The sequence below is a fragment of the Augochlora pura genome, chromosome 10, assembly GCF_028453695.1.
Source record: "Augochlora pura isolate Apur16 chromosome 10, APUR_v2.2.1, whole genome shotgun sequence".
Taxonomy (NCBI): domain Eukaryota; kingdom Metazoa; phylum Arthropoda; class Insecta; order Hymenoptera; family Halictidae; genus Augochlora; species Augochlora pura.
The window spans coordinates 5132032-5152450 of NC_135781.1; the positions used below are offsets into that span (position 1 = coordinate 5132032).

General features: G+C 40.1%; 1 protein-coding gene across 1 annotated transcript in view; it reads left to right on the plus strand.

Annotated features, from left to right (window-relative positions):
• LOC144475820 (cell adhesion molecule Dscam2) overlaps positions 1-20419 on the plus strand; it is a 309344-nt gene that overhangs the window by 254203 nt on the left and 34722 nt on the right. The window contains exons 13-15 of the mRNA XM_078192123.1: positions 4554-4733; positions 6672-6819; positions 7920-8218. Of these exons, the coding sequence (XP_078048249.1) occupies positions 4554-4733; positions 6672-6819; positions 7920-8218 (627 nt within the window). The remainder of the gene's footprint in view (positions 1-4553; positions 4734-6671; positions 6820-7919; positions 8219-20419) is intronic.

A 20419-nucleotide genomic window follows, 5' to 3' on the forward strand; every position in this document is an offset into this window, starting at 1 on the left:
GCGCAGAAAATAATTACCGCCCCTCTGGCATTGCCACAAAAATTTGCTAAACGCTTCTTCCAACTGCTCGAAAATCGCGATCTCGAGTCTGCTTGGTAAAGCACGACGAGCCCGCGAGTCATTAATTTCAATCGTATTAACAGGAAGAAGCCCAGACTCGTCGCGGAATTCCATTTACTTCAGGGCCGCTGTCGTTCGCCGTTTCGTAGTATCATTTCTCATTTTCGGTTACATTTTTCAAAGCCCGTCGATCCCATAAAGTATCGTTTTGTTCGCCGGACAGCGGCGACGGTGGATGCGGGTGAAAAAAAAAACGAAAAAAAAAAAAGGTAAAGCGAGCGAAAGATGACGAGGCGAAATTCAATTAGACAACCGGGAATCGATTTCGATTTTTACGAGGGGTTGATTTTCCGTTTGTTGGGGCCGTGACAATGCCGATCCCCCTGCGCGCGGAAAGCCGGTACCGTATTTCCTGGAACAGTGTGTATCTTTTCACGCAACGCCGAGCTTTCTTCGGACGTTCGCTCGTTTCCCGGTGTTTATTGTATCGGAAAGAATGCCGGGTGACGTTGATCTGCCGCGGCGGTGCCGGCTCTCTCTCTCCCGGCTTGCCGTCTAGCGCGGGAACGTTCCACGTCGAAACGTGGAAGCCGCGACACCATGAATTCCGACCGATACTCTAATACCAGGGAAAATTTAACGTCATAAACGGGCGTCCCGTGACGCGCGGGACGCGGCTCTCTCCCTCCCCAGACAGCAGCACACCGTTACAGACTACGGACAGAGAAATCCACAGTGTTCTCTGCGCGCGGTAGGGGAGACCGGGGTCGCGTGTATCCAGGGGCCGAAAGTAACATCGCGAAACATTTCAGTTTACGGACCGAAAGAGAATCGACATAATTTTAAAATATATATTTAAATATATAATAAACTCTACAATAAAAATTATAATATTATATAAATATATAACAACTCTTTGGAACTGAACTAACCGCATTGAATGCTTCTTTTCTTAGACGATAGAACCAGTCTAATAAACAATGACTGAAAATATTACTAAAACAATTATTACCATAAATAATAAAAATCCTTCTCTTCGAAACTATGTTTTAATTTCGCTATTGTTGGAATTACAAAGGAAGAAAATGCTTCTTATTTTGTATTTCCAACATGTCGATGCGAATAGTCATTCGAAACAAAGATTATCGAAAGCTTTTACGCGAATGTTGCAATTGGTTAAAAAAGTAAGAACGTTGAAATAAATTGTCCGTCCTGTCCGATTCTTTGTTCGATTTCGATTAAATTTTTAACATGTGCGTAGAACGTGAAAGCACACCGATAAAAGAGAAAAGAAAGGATAACCTGCAACTACGGAGATATATATTTATTCGTATAAACGGGATGATTTTATTTTTATTACACAGCGGTTTAGTAAATAGTTCAATTTTAAATTGCAGACTGTATTACGTAATCCGTGGATTTTTAAACAGTATCATTATTAATTCTAGTACGATATTAATAGTATATTAATCGTTTAATATTAGTATAGTATTAATAATATATTAATAGCATAATGTTAGTATAATATTAATAATATATTAACAGTATAATGTCAATATTATATTAGTATAATATTAATAATATATTAATAGTATAATATCAGTAATATATCAGTATAATATTAATAACATAATATCAATGCAACATTAACCATAATAAATTTTTAAATCTTCTTCAATGCAATTCAAAAATACCGTGTTTAAATAACGTCGAACAACGTCGCATCGCTCCACCGCAAAACTTTCTGTTATAAATTTAATAGCTTCTGAGAGTAATCGTGATCCAGAGAATGAAATTGTTACTACGGAGTCCGATCCGTCGTATTCGAAAGCCACGGGAATGCATTGCGATCAAACAATGTTAGCTCGAGATGTGTGCGGTGCAGAAAGGATTTTAAATCCGCGGGGACCCGGGTCTCCTCTCTCTTTCTCTCTCGGTTAACAATATTTTCGTGATTTTCGTATTATTTGTCTTGGGAACGGCGAGTCCGGGGCCGCGTACGACGAAGAGGGAACAATCGAGGAAGATTTATAAGGAACTGTTCTTGTGTTTGCGTTTGCGAAAGCATATACGTAGATCCACGGCCGTTTCTTTCACTTCTTCTTGTACGTACCAGCTGGCGTACTTAAATATTTGCTTACATTTTACCGCCCTTGCCATGGTTCCCATTTCTCGTGTCAATATTCCATCGAACAAAACCTTTGAATACAATTTTATTTTGAACGGGTAAGAACGGTGTCTCGCGATCGGCCGGCTTAGAAGCTCGGGACGGTATCAAATTTGTTCGAATTTACGTTTTAAAAGTTTATTTTGATATCTCAATTATGCGTGGACTGACCTTTAAATTATTTTCGTATGATGATAGAGTTATACTTACCTTATTATACTTATCAATTACTAGAAGTATACTTAATTATGGAAACGACTTTAATACCTTTTTAATACCATTTTTGCTTGCAATAGAAACTTTTGTTAATTGAAGAAAGGTATAAAACATGTCTTCTCTTTACGATATGTCTTCCTTTATTAAACTGTTTAACATGACAAAGACAAAATAAATGATCACAAGCCTTCACGATTAAATCATATCAGGTGGAAAATAAAAATCTATTTACTAAACTATTTAAATAATAGAACGAATAGCACATACTGTTCCTCGAAGCCGATTAAATAAAAAGTTCTCGTTCGAAATTAATGTTTCAAAAAATGTGGAATTTCCCGGCACGTCGAGAAACGCATAAAACAATTTCAGATAAATATGTTAACTATGTTAAACCTGTCGGATAATGTGATGTTTGAATAATTTCATCCGGTACGTGCTTCTTGCCTATCGCGGCCGCTTCGAACGATGCTCCGTTGTTAACCGGAAAATTTGCATCGAGTTAATCGCGGCAGAAAAATACCTTTAATTAATAATAACCTTCCTTCTATTTTAATATAAAATCTCGATAGTTCTTGGTGCGGTGTCGACTCGTAGACCGTGCGTGAACATCGTACGGCTACGGAATCAGTATACCGAATAAAATATAGCAAACAAAGTAACCAAACCTGTGAAATATGCAAAAGTCTGGCACCGACTGAGTGCAATCTATAAAGAACGCATGTGGAACGCGGACACTGAAATCGCACGAATCGAATGTTCGCAAACGAATGCGAAACCGTGGCTATCGCGCTAGTAAACAATTGCATAAGAATATTAACGTAACAATGAAGCATAATATAATTCAAAGATGATTGTCCTTTGGCGAGTCTTTTTAATCCTTTCGCTGATGAGTGAAATGAAAAAATATGCGAGACGATATATCTAAGTTTTGGGTCAGTTTCATGAGTTTATGCACAGAATTTTTATATCACTTTTTATTTTATATTGTTTTTATGGCTTTGTATGTATAACTCTTATATTACTTGGACAACTCTAAATCGCATTTGTATGATTTTCAATCATATTTATATGACTTTAAATCATATTTGTATGACTTTAAATCATATTTGTATCATTTTAATTAATAATATTTGTATGAATTTAATTCATATTTGTGTGATTTTAATTCATATTTGTATCGTTTTAATTCATATTTGTATCGTTTTAAATCATATTTGTATGATTTCAATCATATTGAAATGGCTTTAAAACGTACTTAAACGAAAGCTGTTCAGACTATATTACTTGTACTGTATGTAATTGTATGTAATTATTTTTATAGTTTTTTAAATTTATCTTATAGTTAAACTGTAACAACTACTTATTTAAGTACTTATAACTAGACTGCGGACTTTATGCATTTACGAGAAAATTGAGTATTATCTAAATTCGTCGGAAAATTTGATCAAATTAATGCCATAAATATTAATATTCCAACTAAAATATTATTAAAGGTAGACAAGAATTCTTAAATGACTCCTGCTTTGTCCAACGATTACAAAACTTTTTAATTGTGCATAAAGAGTCTACTTACAACTTAATACATATTTCTGACAATACGACGCTATATTGTCGCCTTGCAGACATAACCTAAATCAAATGAAATATTACAATTTGTACTAAACAAACAGATCTCCTAACACTTTTTAAAGACAGTATATGCATGACATAACCTGGCATAAAATTCGCAGTCTCGCCACAGAAACATTTTCGGTTCCCTTAACTGTCCGCAGAACCAAAACCGCCGTCGCAGCAACTTCCATCCCCCGACCGTCATTTTTACCTGCTCGCGGTAATTTACCGCGATCGACCGATCCAAGAGACCGGAGCCCCCTTGATCCCTTCCATCATCCCCTAACGCTGCAACACGGCGAACAACGTAAATAGTGTAACCGGTTCGTCCCCATTGGGAGAGGAGTCCCTTAACCCCGTAATCCACACCGGCTCCCCCGTGCCAGAGCCGCGGCGCTATCGCGAGCAACGCTAATAACCGGAACATAGCCGCTCGAATTAGCGGAACGAGTCCGCTTTCGCCCGAATAATGGCCCATGTTGTCCCACGGAACGTTCAGGTGGGACACCGGGCGACTACAGGGAGCTTGGATACAGCGGCGCGGAGGGAGTCGAGGTCGCCGAGAACGGGTCCTTGGTGATCCCGCGGGTATCCAGAGATCATTCGGGGTTCTATCTGTGCCAGGCGAGCAACGGCAACGGCGCCGGCCTCAGCAAGCTCATTCAGCTAACAGTCCACGGTAAAATATTCACGTAACATGGAGTTACCGCCTGCCTGCCTGCCTGCCTGCCGGCTGGATCTGTGTCAGCCGGCGGCGCAACGGCCCCCAGGACTTTGGATTCCGACCACGACCGGCTGCTTCCGAATTCTTCGTTTCCTGGTCGAAACTCTCCAACCCCCTCTCCATCTCTCTCACTGTTTCTCTCTATTTCCCCCTATTTCTCTCTATTTCCCTCTATTTTTTTCTCTTTCTCTTTCTCTCTATTTCTCTTCCTCTCTCTCTTTCTCTTTCTCTCTATTTCTCTCTATTTTTTTCTCTTTCTCTTTCTCTCTATTTCTCTCTATTTTTTTCTCTTTCTCTTTCTCTCTATGTATTTCTCTCTATTTTTTTCTCTTTCTCTTTCTCTCTATTTCTCTTCCTCTCTCTCTCTCTCTCTCTCTCTATCTCTCTCTCTCTCTTTCTCTTTCTCTCTATTTCTCTCTATTTCTCTCTATTTCTCTTCCTTTCTCTCTCTCTCTCTCTCTTTCTCTCACTTCCTACCTCGCGATCGCGCGCACGACAGTTTCCTTCTTCGCGGGAAACGGCCGGCGAAGGAACGTTTTCGAAGGTGCCTGCATGCTACCCGCGGTATACGTGCTTCCGACCACTTAGTCTTTCTTATGAATCATTCGTTGGGGAGAGGATGAAGCCGCAGGATCGACCTGTCCGACAGAAGTCCGTGACCGGTGCTTGCGGAAATGGGATTAGCGAAAAAGTCTGCGAGAGTTGGGAGAACAGAATGTCGGAATTTGGCTGACCTGTGCGCGGTCCGGCAAAAGTAAATGTCACGATTTAGTGATATTGAGTCTGAATCCATTCTTCCTAGATCCATCCAATACCCTCGAATTAGTGTAAAATTGCAAAATTACTGTTTTTTTTTTATTTTTGCTTGTCTCAAGGACGAAACTTGTTAAGATTAGTTTGCAGATTGTCGTCGACGAATTTGTCTTGTTCCTTGTCTTATTGTTGTTAGTATCGGTGTTATTAATATCGTCGTTATTATTATTTTTATTGTTACTATTTTACTGCGGATGTTTGCGCAAAATAGGAACGCTTAAAGATGATCAGACAAAATTATAAAGATAATATAAAATATAATGAAGAATTTATTCACACAGGAACTCATACTGAAAATAATCGATTTGAATAATAATTTTCTGTACGAGTTCCTGTATGAATAAATTCTTATTCAAATAAATTCTTATTAGAATAAATTCTTATTTCATTAAATTCTTACTCGAATAAAATCGTAATCGATTGAATTTCCATACGAATAAAATCCTATTCGATTGAATTTTCATACGAATAAAATCCTACTCGACAGAATTCTTATTCTAGCAAACTTTAATCCGGATAAATCGCTAACCAGATCAATTTCCTCTCGAATATCTAATAAAATTCCATTCATCAAACTTCATCCCTTATTCATCGCCTTTCTAAAATATTTCCCAACTCTGACGCAGTCGCTATACAATCAAAACTTTACAAACACCGTACATTCCGTTGCTTAAAACGCAAGTTCGAAGATCAGCCGGCAAGTGAATTACAAATAAAAAAGAATCTCGAAAACCGAACATCGTTTGTGATTGAGCGACTTGCGGCGTCGTCCGTTCAATTCATCCCATTAGCACGCGGGACACAATGACAGAGCCGGGTTGTTTCGCGTTCAACGCCGTAGAAAACAAGTTTGTGCCGCGCGGCACAGGTTTCGCAGTCGGGGAATCATGAAATCGATAGTCGAACATTGTTTGCTAAAATCGTGAAACCTCTGGCTCTGACGAAGCAGCAAACGCGTCGGTGGTTCGGTTGACAATGCAGCCGGCGCGGCGCGGCGCGGCGCGGCCGGTTCCCTCGGCGCGGTCGTTCCCACGAATAGGAATCGCACGGCCGGAAATTAATGCGTGATTCCTGAAACAGCGGGCCCCCAGGTATCGGTGAAAACCGAACAGAAGTCGGTGCGACGAGGAGAGAACGTGAGGCTGCGCTGCGAGGCCGAAGGAGACGCTCCTCTCGATCTGAGCTGGCGTGCCCGTGACAGCCGAGTCGATCGCAACTACGACGTTAGGTTTGTATCGAAATTAATCAACCCGGCCCCTCGCCCCGCCCCGCCTGTGTCCCCCCCCTCATCCTCGTCCTCGTCCTCCCGCCGGGCCGACGAGGCTACGAGCACGATCGATGAGACTGACACTTCGATCTCCTATCGGCCACATGTTAATTACATCGGAAATCGCTTGAGACAGACCAACTGTGTCTATATCGGCGCCCTGATCCGCAAGACTGACAGGAAATGAACCCGCGAGAACTAGTTTGCGTACCTTGGTGGCCTTGTCTTTGTACCAGCTTTCCCTTTCCCGTCGGAAAATCGAATTTTCCGACGAAAGTTTGCGGACCGTGCGACAATGTACCCGAGATGTCCGCAATTAATCCGGTGGATCTTGCAGTCCCTTTAAAAAGTTAATTACTGTAATTATAGCGTACGCTTTCAATTTTCTTCAACAGTTAAATCGCTTATATAAATAAATAAATAATTGGAAAATTGTAGGAGCGTGCAACGATATGGTAGAAATGTTTTCAATTAATCGGGTAGCCAATGCAATCTCTTTGGAAAGTAATTACGATGACGATGAATTTCTTAATTCTTCGCCATGTCATACAGCCATGTCATTTCACTTAGCAAGGGGGTCAGAATTTAGTGTCTGGTTTTAAAACTGAATATTACATATCTGAACGATGAAAAATGATTTTTGTCAGCTCGTTAATAATTTCAGAATTATTTTCACGATTCCTCATACCTTCATTGTTATTTAAATGCGAGGGACTATATGTTGCGACGAATTAATATATATACCTTGATGAAAGTATTTCACAAAATTTTATATTTTACGAAATTTAATATTCTACAGAATTTTACATTTTACAAGATTTTATTTTAAACTGAACGGAAGATAATCAGATAAAAGACTTGAAAAATACAACTTTCTTTCCTTTTTTACAGCACTTTAACCAATAGCAAAATATAAATTTTCACAGTCATTATCCACCAAACTACCCCCTCCACATCCGAAAATAAATTTAGCTGCCCTAATTCAATTTTAAAAAACTTATTCAACTAAATAAAGCGTCGAAATACTTTTATAACTAATTTTACGGATATTCTTTCCACAGGTACTCGATAGACAACCAAACGGTCTCCGGTAGAGTGATCTCCGAGCTGCACATCATCCAGGTGAACAACATGGACCGGGGCGATTACGTTTGCATCGCGACGAACGCGTACGGCCACGCCAGGGCGACGATCCACCTGCTGGTCCAGGAGCCGCCGAACTTCCCCCGGAACGTGCACGTGGCGGAGCGGGGCAGCAGATCGTTGCTGCTCGCCTGGACGTCGCCGTCCAGCGAGCTGGACCCGGCGCACGCCGGCTCGCCGATCATCAACTACATCGTCCAGTACAAGGAGGCGCAAGGTAGGCTTCCGCGGAATCGCTTTGTCCTGCTTCTGGTGCATGACCGCCGCCGCGATAAATTGGGTAACGATTATTGATCGCGGAACCGGCCGTCCGTCCATCCATCCGTCAAACGTCACGCGGGGACAGTCGTGTATCGCGCGGGAAGCTTCCCGGCGACCGGCCTTTTTATGGGCCACCGCTATTCTCCCCCTCGGATGTTTTCATCGTGTTTCGGACACTGGACCTGACGCGAGTAGTTTCCTTGCGTGCCACGGATGCTTCGATTTATCTAGATTTTTGAGCGGTTTCGATTTAGCGAGGGGGTGCGCAATTTTTACGATCCCCTTCGCGGCACTTCTGTACGAGTGGGTTCGAATGATAGCGATGCATGTTATGTTTTTCACATTCTCGGTAGCAAGGAGAGTTAATAAAAAATAAAATAAGTGTTATTGTTTATTAACGCGTGTATTTTTTAATGATCGAATTTTTTAACATTTTGAGGTGTATAGATTATACTTTAATTGAAATTAAGATTTTCGAAAATATCTGTGGCGCCATTTTGATTCTAATCGACTCGTACAAAGGGTGTTTGACAGCTTTTAATTTAAATATCTTGAAAACAACACATTTTTGAGAAAGATTTTAAATACAGAAGTTATTCCATTTCAGGAGACAGATACAATTTATTTATTTATTTTCTTGATTGAGCGCTTTGATGGTTATTCGAAAGGTAGCAGTGTTTCTTTAAATAGAAGGTTATATTTTTTCTATTAAAAAAACTGTGTTATTAGAATTTTTATGATATCTCAACAATCTTATAAGATTAATATAGTAATCGCTTTTTAAAGATAATTCGTAACTAGGAAGCTTCCCGCGATACGTGAATTATCCCGTCGTCTGTTTCAGAATCAAGAAACATAATGTAAGGAATCGCACAGACTATGACTATAATAAATTACTTAAAAGTATAAGGGAGATTTTCACACACATAAAATCCATAGCAATTCAATCAGAAAAAAAGAATCTACGAGCCATCGCCATTAACACTAGAACTACAGTGCCCTAAACATGACTAACAAACAGTCATTTATAACATTAACAATATTGGACTTATTTAAACCTCCTACTATTTTTATTACAATATATACTCGAATAAAAAGTTCGTATAACAAATTTCTAACAATAACTGTTTATACCGTCAATAATTATAAAAGCAGAAATTCTAAAACCAGCCATGTTGACTGATTCGCCAGTTCTAATGTTAAGACATAAAATAGCAAGGTTCCCGATGGTTTTTCTCTCGGTTCGAGCACCGGCTAGCCATTTGATTTCCACGAAATTGTTTCCCCGGAAATTGTTTGCTGAACTCACAAATGGTCTGTGGGATTCTGAACAGAAGTTAAAAGCTTAGTGCTCGGCCGCGTAACGTGAATCGATCGCGGAACGGGTGCCTCGGTTCCGTTCCGTTCCGTTTCCCGTTCCGCGATCACGAAGGGGAGTCAGATCTCGTCGGATCGCGCGCGCGTAGATAGACAACGTTAGATCCCATTCTCACTAGCTACGCATATTCATGGCGCACTCGTTGACGTTCCTCGCGCGTGTTCATACCACCATGCCTCTCCATGGGACGAACCGTGAAATTACCCCGGGAATACATTACAGAGTTGGACAAATATTATCTGACGAAACGCGGCGACTGTTTTTATAAACAGCGAGCGCCGCTCGTGATTCGGTATTCCGTGTTTCACGGGGAACGATCGCTGGCGCGTTCCCCCTCCGCGACGTTATTATTATTTCTCCGAATGGTCTGAGAGAATCGTCGCGACGATGATTTCTTCTTCCGCGCTGTGGCGCGCTGGAAAACTGGGTTAATCATCAATTTATGCAACTAATTAGACGGCTCATGGTGTTCTTATTTACATGGCCTAGTCGACAGTTCAGACACTTGGCACTGCTAAGACGGAGATACCCGAGACGGTACTTGTTATTGGAGAAAGTTTAGTCCATGATTGCAACGTTCTACTTGCACGTGACTAACAGGTAATAACGACTGCGGATTTTTATGCAAAATCTGAATCGTTCGTATGGATTGTGGAAAATTGAAACTAAACAGAAAATTCCACTATTTTTTAATAATTTCGGTGGATTGTAAATTGACGTTTTTAGTTCAAACGATCTGTAGAATAAAAGTAAGCTTGCGAGTGTTTTCAGTCTCTAAATAATATTTAAGAAAGAAATCTACAATAATTTGTAATACAGGTCGGCAGAATTATTAAATAAAAATATTGATAATAGTAGTAACTTTATCAACGAGATAAATTCTATTTTAACCTTTCGCTTTTGCCGACTGTTTAACCAATTATTACTTAAAAATTAGGAATACTATGGAGTCTTAAAAATTTCAGAATATAATTTAAACATTCTTGAATATTATTTTCTTTATTAGAACTCAATATCTCACTTTCAAATATAGTAGAATTAATTATTAATTTTATACAAAAATGGACAATTTAGGAAGAGAAGATACGATTATTCGATCCTTGCGGCTTTTTTTCCATAATTCCGATTGTTAGCAACTATAAAAACAAGACGCAAGGCTCGAAGAATGGCTTCTTCCAAATTGCTAATTTCTGTTTGCAATCTGAAGGACAATTAGAGTATTTATCGCACTTCGGCGAAAATTTATCATACTTCCGCAGTAAACGCATAAAATCCGCAGTCTACTAATTACCAAGCTGCAATGTCCAGCTATCTAAATTTCTAACCAACAAAGTACCTGAACGCGTAAATAACTAAATTATTCATCACTATATGACCTGATTGCAGCTTTCCCTGATCACAAATTTCTTTGACCGCAACCTCCCTTAACCCCTTGCACTACGATTCCTTCCGCGCTGTGTCGATTGACACTTATTTAGCCTTAATATTTTTAATAACAGGGCCAAACAATTTTGGTCTGTTTTATTTTCTTCACGTTCTTTTGTTTCTAGATTTTCATAATAGAAAAATTCAATTTGATTTCGATTCAGAAAAATAATAATATTCATATTTAGTTAGAAATTACGTGGAATCTTTATCGCGAGTCTGGCTCGTTATTATAGCGCAAGAGGTTAACGACAAAAGAGTTCCACGACGCTCAGAAAGTAGAACCATCCGAACCAACAAGGTTCTAACTGCCTCAGCTAGGAGTAACATCGCGGAGAAGCACACCGAGCTGTTAATTTCTCGCGGAATTAACGATTCATGCGCCGCGTTTGTATCGCAATTAACCGTTGAAGTACAGTTTAGCAAAGTTCCGTGGCGGCCCGGGGGCTGCGCCGACGGCGTCAAGTTCCCGGAATAGGACTCGGAATGACAAGGTTTACGTATCACCGGCGTTACGCAGCCCGCCGCGTCACGGCGATACACGGCGCGGCGACGGTTAGTCTTCTTTCCTCGGTCGGTCGTTTCGCGGGACTTCTGGCAGCCACGTAATCCGCAACGAGATGAAAACTGATACGCCGAAGGAAACGGATACGCCGCCGCTTCGGGATTATAGTCGGGCCGTTCTAACCTCCGCCACGCTGTACCAGACACACGAGTGTCTTCTCTACGCGGCGGCGGCCGGAGAGAGACACTTCCCCAGCGGCTCCCGCGACGTGTCTCAAATTCAATGATCTTCAGACTCTTCTCTCGGTCCGAGTGACGCGGAGTGAGCGAACTGGTTAGGTGGCTCTCGAGACTTCAAACGGGGGTTAAGATTGATCGAAAGGAGGCTGTTGTAGAGGCCGGTCCGCTGCACCCGCCACGCCTCGGATAACCGACGATGGCTGACTTATTGGTCAGATGGTACGTGCCGGGAAAAAGGGCCGACGTCTTCGGAATTCAAATGGAGACCTATTTATCCGCCGGTCAGGATACCGTACGTTCTCTTCGACGCCACCGTTCCAGGTGTATCTCGGCTGGACCAAGGTGTCCTTTGATTCGATCGCAATCGACTCGAGAATTGGCTCCGTCGTTTGTCCGTGCAACGCTCGTCGTATTCGTTTTCGCGGCACTTCGCAGGTATCAAACAACTTTGTGGAAAGATGCTTTAGGTTTCATAGTTTTATCGGATATTTCGATGTCGTCATACATTTCTATTGGATCGAGGTGTTTCATTTCTTTCCGGTATCGTGGAAAACTGCATGAACGTTTGCAGCGTGTAAGGTGTTTACAGGGGTTGCGCTTCGAATTCATTCGTTCGCTTTTTACCAACAAAAATTCATCCATTTACAAGTTATATTCAACTTCTTTGAAATTAGATTTTTCTTTCGCAGGTCGTATTCTATTTTTTCAAGTTAAATTCCTTTTACATGTCGTACATTATTCAATCTTTTCGGAAATTAAAGATATTTTCGCAGGTGTTATTAATCTATTAAATAAGTATTTTAAGTTCATTCTTATATACATAAAATAGAATTAAAATTTTCAGAACAACAAATTTACATTAGATTCTATTTTAATTATAATAGTTTAAGATATCATAATAGTAGAATTTAACCCCTTCCCGTACTTTAGCGAGTCAGACTCGCGATGAAAATTTTTGTTCAAACATGAATATCGCGAGTCAGACTCGCGAACAGATACTTGGGCCAAAACATAAACATCGCGAGTCTGAGTCGCGAACACATACTTGGGCCAAACGTAAACATAACAAGCCGAGCTCGCGGACTGATTTTTTGCCCGTTACGCTCGTGACTGAATGTTAGTTCCCCTCAGTACCTCAGAACAGTTAGTCACGATTCTTGTCGTTGCTGTTACGAAGAAGTTCAATTATTAAAATTTAAGAAACCCCTTCAAAATGCAAGGTACAAAAGTGTGTAGTGAAGGCCGTGATAACGAATCTTCTGATAGTAACGTTTTTATCTAGTGACTATATCACAGGCACTGCGGGCATCTACATTTCGGATCGAATTGCGACTGTTTACAAACATCAGTCTGGTCTGTTTAGCGCGCGTTGATGCGGACCGCTCGGGCCCGAGTTTCGTCGAGCTAAATGGCTCGGGAAGGGGTTAAAATTATAATTTTAATATGATTCGCAAATATATAAATTTAAGTTGAGGAACAATGAATATAATTTCCAAAGACGTGAAAATCATTCTCAAAAGATTAAAAATAATATCAAAGATAATGAATATAACCAACAAAAAGATAAATTTGAAATACGTAACCCAAGTCACTTATTCTAGCACGAATTGAACAAATCCATTCGCTTAAAACATCAAATAATTTGCGAACAATTTTGCTCGCGTCGCGGGGCGCAATTTCTCGACTAAACACGCGCGGGCGTCCCCTGTTATAACGAACGCCGACGGATTCCAACTCTCGCGACAGACTTTAAAAGCACGCTACTCGAGGTCGCCCGGCATCTTCACCCTAATTACCGCGAGCCCAAGAAATTCGCACATATGAAATTCTGTTCGGCGTTGAAGTATCCACTCGTAGCCGATCCCAGAGCCCGCTGTAGCCGCGTTATAGATGTTTGAGATACTTCGTTGAAGCCAAGACGCGGTTGTTACTCGACTAGGCTCGCCCCGCGATCGATCCATCGCCGGCTTGCGGCAACGAAAAGGTCCTTATAGATTTTTGGATATTTAGGGCAATATTACGGCGCGGTGCAGCCGACCGTGCCCGGAGAGAAACTTGGAAGCCCCGAAGACTTCCCTCGCTTTCTAGGACCTACATATTTCACCGGAAGCAAAGCCGCCGGCTTTCGTGCGATTTTATACGTTCCGCAAACATTCCTCCGCAACGGCGCGCCGCGCCGCGAGAGAAAAAATTTCGCCGCGGCCTCGCTCGATTCGCGCGAGCTCCGCTATTCTTTATCTTACGCTTCTAATTTCATAGAAATTCTTGGGATTACGAGTGGACGGTCTTCGACTCGGTGGAATTGATAAAGTCTATCTACGATACCATGTATAAGTATTTGGACAATTATTATGGAAATATTAATTGTGTTATTAGTAGAATCCTGTATTTGATACAGAATTTCATTTTAGGTAGTAAATTCAATTTCTTATGTTTGAATCGTGTACGCGATATTAACTCTTATCAAATTCACTCTTTCGTAAATTAACCTCACTTATTTCTACTTATTTTGAATAATATTCATATTTAATTTGTAAATTGTAGAAATAGATATTATTTAGAATCAATTTCCATTTTAGCTGGGATATTTAATTTGAAAAAAAATATTCAAAATTAAACTTTCTCTGAAACAAAATAATTATATATTCGAAATTATAGTGAAGTTTTTAAAAAGCAGTTTCAAAAGGTATCTGAATCTTACAATTATCATTGTTCGTAACAATTTTTTGCGTCCCTGTCGTAAGTTTACCAAGTAAATAATTAGATTGATAATAACCCTTTGAACTCGAATGACGACTATAAGACAATCTTAAAATTTTTACATCACGTTCCAAAGTAATATTTCTATTATGATAATCACATTTCAAAAATGATTAAAAGTGTAAGATTTAATTTCACACGCATAAAATACAATTTATCGCATAAAATAAAAATGCTACCCATCAGACAAGTTATCTCAAAATTACATTTGACAGGGCTTCGAGTGCAAAGGGTTAAACGTTATCTCCGATTCGAGGGTCGCATGATGCCGCGATTGCTCGTGAAACAGAATTCCAATTCAAAGTTCCGGCGATTCTGCTGCTTACGGTGAACTTTTACCATATTTTAATTGCCTTCCAGCGGGCGCACGATAACCGTTTCATTAGAGCCGCCCCTGTCGGACCGGGTTTGATTTGTAACGTCTCGACGAGGCCGCATTAAGACTCCATAATTGGACTGTCAGGTTCAATCTCAAGTTCAATCAATACAGGTCGACGTCGGCGTCGGAGGCAATCGAGGAGAACGAAATTATAGCGCAATATGGCAAACAATATATAATCAATCAGCGGCGGCGGGGGGAACGCGGGCACGGATCATTGTTTTTTCGGCGATCCCGCTCGCTGCTTATTGCGCGCGGCAAGCGTATCGATAAGTCGTTATCGAGGCGTTGCTTGTCTCTACCGGTCGTTGATACCGTGCTGGTCTCGGGGCTCGGTAAATAACGCGAGGCTCCCAATTACCGAGGTTTAACGATACACGATAATCGCGATAATATGACAGAATATTTTAAAAAATAAAATTTCAATATATTATTTTTCTTTTATGTTAATAATATAAAGTCTTCTAAGTGTTAGTTCGCTGTGAGGTCTAAAACATGATTGAGAGATACTAATTCTGTGTTTTCCGCGAACGATACCTTTTATTGATTGATATAGTTAAGAAATCGAATTTTTATAAACGGTTATAATTTTAAATATTTTAGCTTTTAATTTTGTGATTGAAGTATAAACATTCACATTTTTATTTTAAATTGTATTGTTTTTTTGACATTTACATAGAAGTACAAATACCATTCATACAATTTATTTACTTTAATAATTTAATATAAGTTGAACAAGTTATCTAAAAATTAATTTAAAATAGAGATATTGAAGAATACATGGAAAACAGATTAGAAATATTTTAGATTTGTCGGTATTTGGGTCACAATAAATAGTACGAGTAGTTTGAGTCAATATTTAGCTTCAGAAATATTTAATTATATAACGAGAGAACTAAATATGAGTGGCATTTATTTTAAACTAAAAATATTTAGGGATTTCACGTTTTAATAAGTTATAAATATTGTTTACTTATAACAGAGTAATATGTTTTTGTGTTTCCAAGGGTTTTGCTAATACGAAATTATATATAACCTAGAAATGCAATTATTGAAATAGCAATCAAAATGGCTCGTATAAAAAAGTAATGTTTAATGCATCGGTAACTGGGACCTAACCCCGTTCCAGGCGGCGAAAAGCGAGCGCGATAAACAATCCGCTCTCGGCGTCGATGGAGCCAATGCGCGAACGCCCGGTTTTAACATTTTAATGGAAAAATTAATTTTCCACCGTTCTTCGAGAGCTTTCTTGCGGCCGCCACGAATCTTCGTATCTGCATACCGAGCCGGTAAAACTTTTCCAATTTTCATGCAAGCACGCTTCCGATGTCCGACGCCGCGAATCGAAACCTGTTGTTCAACGGACTCGTTGCCCGAACAGCCGAGTTCGCGGAAAATCTTCCGCAGTCCGTTCAACGGTATTTAATTACCACGGTTTCCGATGACTTCTTTATACGGCTTCCTTATCTGCGGAGGTCTGATACTTTGTTTTACCTCTTCTATCTTTTTTATTATGGCGTCGTCTAAATTGCTCTATCACCAGAATGAAATTAACTTTAGAACGTTAGAATTTCAACAGCTCGTTCACAGGATTTTATTTTCTGTAAAATGATTCGATCATTTTACCAAATCGATGATAATTGAAGATGGTGTTCATACAATTTTTATTTCGAAATTCTTTTTTTAATGTATTTGATTAGGAAGTGTGTTAGTATAATAAGCAAGTAAATTGAATACTGGTAATAGTATGCCTCTATTAACAAATTTGATCGCACTTTATGTGCGTTATACTGTACAGTGACGGAGTATAATTATTATGCAACTTTTAACAGTGTATAACTTTTTACAACTCTATCAACCGAGTTGAATTTGTTGGAAATGTAAGAGGAATTAGTTTACTCTGCAATGAGTGAAATATTAAAAGCCAAAGTTATTCTGAAACATTTTTGACACTTGAACTTTTTTAAAAAGCTTCCGTTTTTCATGCTTTCCGGTCACTGTAAGTATTAATAGAATTCAAAAGAAAAGTATAACAAACTAGTCTATCTAACAATTAAAAAGAATTCAAGTCTCGCTTTAAACAAGTTATTGTGTCCGAAAACATTGTACGAATATTTTAGTATATATTTAGTATATTTTGGCTGCCACTCCGCTCTTAAAAAATAATCGAATTTGTAATTTAATTAAAATCTAAATGGTAAAATAATTGACGGAGTAAATGACGGATTTTCCGTATCGTGAATATAAAGACCTGTCCACACCGCAGCAACGTGTACAATAAGTTCACTTTAAATCATCCGTACGCATTTAACAAAACGAACTCAATAAAATCTGAAACGAATTTTTCCGAACAACCTAAACACACCTGCTGTTCGAAAACTATTTATTAGGCAACTGGAAAACTCCGTTTCAGATTTCGTAGAGTTTCGCATTTCTCAGAGTTCGTTTCGCGTTTCACAGAGTTCGTTTCATTCAGCTCGTATAAAAGATTCGAAACGTACTTTCCGAAGTGTTTTCTAATACGTTTGAAGAGCCGTACACGCGAGGCAGATGCAAAAAGGCGTGAACACTGTCCTCGATTATTGCCGATTCGGTAAAATGTGTTCGGAGTCGGTCGAAAGAAGCCGGTGTTCGCGGGAACGAGAGCCGTCGGCGTCGTCGAACGTCGCGCAAGGGGTTGAGGTCGCTCTTTTCCATAAGAGCATCGAACGTCGAGGAAGTCGAAGTTTATCGCAAAGTTGACGTCGCCCGGACGGCTCTTCTCCCCCTCCCCCTCCCCCCACCACCCTGGTGTCTCCGATTTATTTTCGTGCCGGGGAAAGTTCCCTTTGAAAGCGTGCCCAATCGCGTCCTACCTCGGCCGGCGCGCACCCGACCCTCGTTAACTTCGGATGTCCTCATTTACGCCTAATCGCCTCGAATCGGCCGGCCGCGCGCTAAATTATCGAACTTAACACATGGAGAGGCAGCAGGCTGGTGTTAACGCGCGCGAAACACGTTTTCAGGACAAGCACCGAGCTGGCAATTTATTAGCACTGTCGCACAGTGTTCCGAAAGATAAGGGCTGGCTGGGCGAAATATTTGTACGAAGGAGGGAACGGGGGTGTGTTGCGTCGGCTGATTTCATTTTTTTTTTATTGCTAAATCTTCCAGAAGTTTTGACGGCGAGATTTATTTTTCGAATAAATCGATGGCCGAGTCGTCGTTTTTTGACATTTATTCGTCGGTTGCAACAAGAAACCACGCTGCGGATCTTTATGCAAAATAGATATGATTTGTTGCAACAAACTAGAGTGAAATAGTAGTTTTATCTTTTGGTATAATAAGTGGAAAATGGGACAGTTTTATGGTACAGATTTCTGTCGTGAACGCGTGAAATTTACACTATACTTATTATGCGTTATTGTATTCGTTATTCAGATTTTGGAACACAGGAAATGGATTTCCGAAAATTCTACGTCACTCTTTTCTTTTTCTGTTTTAAAGTATTAAACAACAGCTCTATACATTTGTTTAAAGATAATACGGGTTTGGTGAACCCAAACGTTACCATTTATTTCCCCGCGCGTCTGTTTTGTAGCCAAAAACAATGGAGATCGGAGAATTTCGATAAATGTTTGAAACAATGTAACAATGTTTTACCAACTTGTTTTTGCAGAACAAATTTTACACAATAAATTTTGCACAATTATATTGGAGAGCATTGTTTAGCAGGCGAAAGAGGAACCAAAAATGGCGTCGGGGTCGATTCAGGAATTTTCAAATTTTAGTTCGCTCTAAACTTTTTCACTGAGATTTTCTGTTATAATCTTCGCTGATCGATAGACGACAGATATTCGGGAGAAATAAACGTTGTCGAAATTAACTATAACGAGTCACAATAATTTTTGTAATTTGTGCACACTGTAAAAATATTCTTAAATTCTTCTGTCATAGTTTCGCATCTGCCGGACCAATTTTCATTAAAGAGACATAATGTCTAGATTAAAGTAATTTCGCTGATCTTTATACAAATCCTCACATTGATGCATTATTTTACAAAAATCAAAGCTAGAGAAAAATCCTAGAATAAAAATGAAATAAATAAAATAAAAAAGTTTCCAAACCTCGTTGATTACTACGTCTTCTTGCGCCTGAAAAATCTGCGCACAACATAAACGCATAAAGATCGGCAGTCTACTAATAACTAATCATTAATTCCTGTCGCCTAACCACTGTATCGCACTGGATCGTGCAACGAACGCAGAACGACCAGTTGCATTATCTAACTTCGACATGTGCCGCTAACGTTTATTACAAACTGTAACGAACACAGCCGTCACCGCGCAGCCTGTAAATGCAGCGAATTAACTATTAACCCTTTGCACTCGAGCGGTGACTCTGAGGCGCCATGAAAAATTGTGTCACGTTTCAAAATTATTTTAACATTGTAATAACATTATTTGAAATTATAATATTGTAATAAATGCAGTAGGAACATTGTATAAAATAGAGTAAGATACTTCAAACAAAAACGCTATAGGTCAGAAAAACTATTTTAAAAATTAAAATAGCTCCGAGTGCAAATGGTTAACGCAGAACTCGAATTAATTACAAAACGGCGCTACCAAAAATGTTTTCACATTACGTAAAATAAATGTCTCGCCCAGCCAGCTGTGTTTGATACACTGTGACGCGAAGGGGTTGTCTTCTGGATATTCTGCCGGACCAACTCGATCGTACGACCGCGATCTACTCCTCGATCTTGTGTTCCATGTCGGGATCTTGCCCGCGTACCTGTCCCGCTTTCCGTTTGCATTACAGTACTGTGTTATAGGGGCTCTATCGACGCGTGACAGTTGATCTGATTAAACGCGACCGCTCGACGAGGTATCTCGCGCGCTGCGAACCGAAGGGTATTAGAGTAAAATGTAATAGAAACCGCGCGGAGCCGGCGTGTTTTCGCTCGATCAAAGCGCAGCGTGCTTGATTAAACCTCGGTCACTTTCGGCCGCCGTCGAGTCCGCGGCGTTCGCAGAAGTTAGTTGCGTTTTGGCCCGGTGAACTTTGCCCTTCGTCGAGTGGCCGTGATTTCACGCGCGTGTCAGGATTCCCGGCGATCCGGTTTTCCGCTCGACCACGGACCGGTCGCGTTCTACCTCCGATTCGTCGACGGCTCCGGGACGGATCGCTGCTGTTCCGTACGGTCGCGATAACGACCGGCTAATTCTTCCGATCCGTGTCGTATTTATAGGGCGACGAACACGTGGCCGGCACACCTTGCCAAAAAGTTGACTGAAATTCGGCTTTTCGAACATCAAACGCCGTTCGAAATTTTCAAATGCCATTCAAAATTTTCAAATGCTGTTCAAAATTTTCAAATGCCATTCAAAATTTTCAAATGCTGTTCAAAATTTTCAAATGTCATTCGAAATTTTCAAATACAGTGTCTGATTATTAAGATATACGCCGTCGATTTCGATGAATTCTTA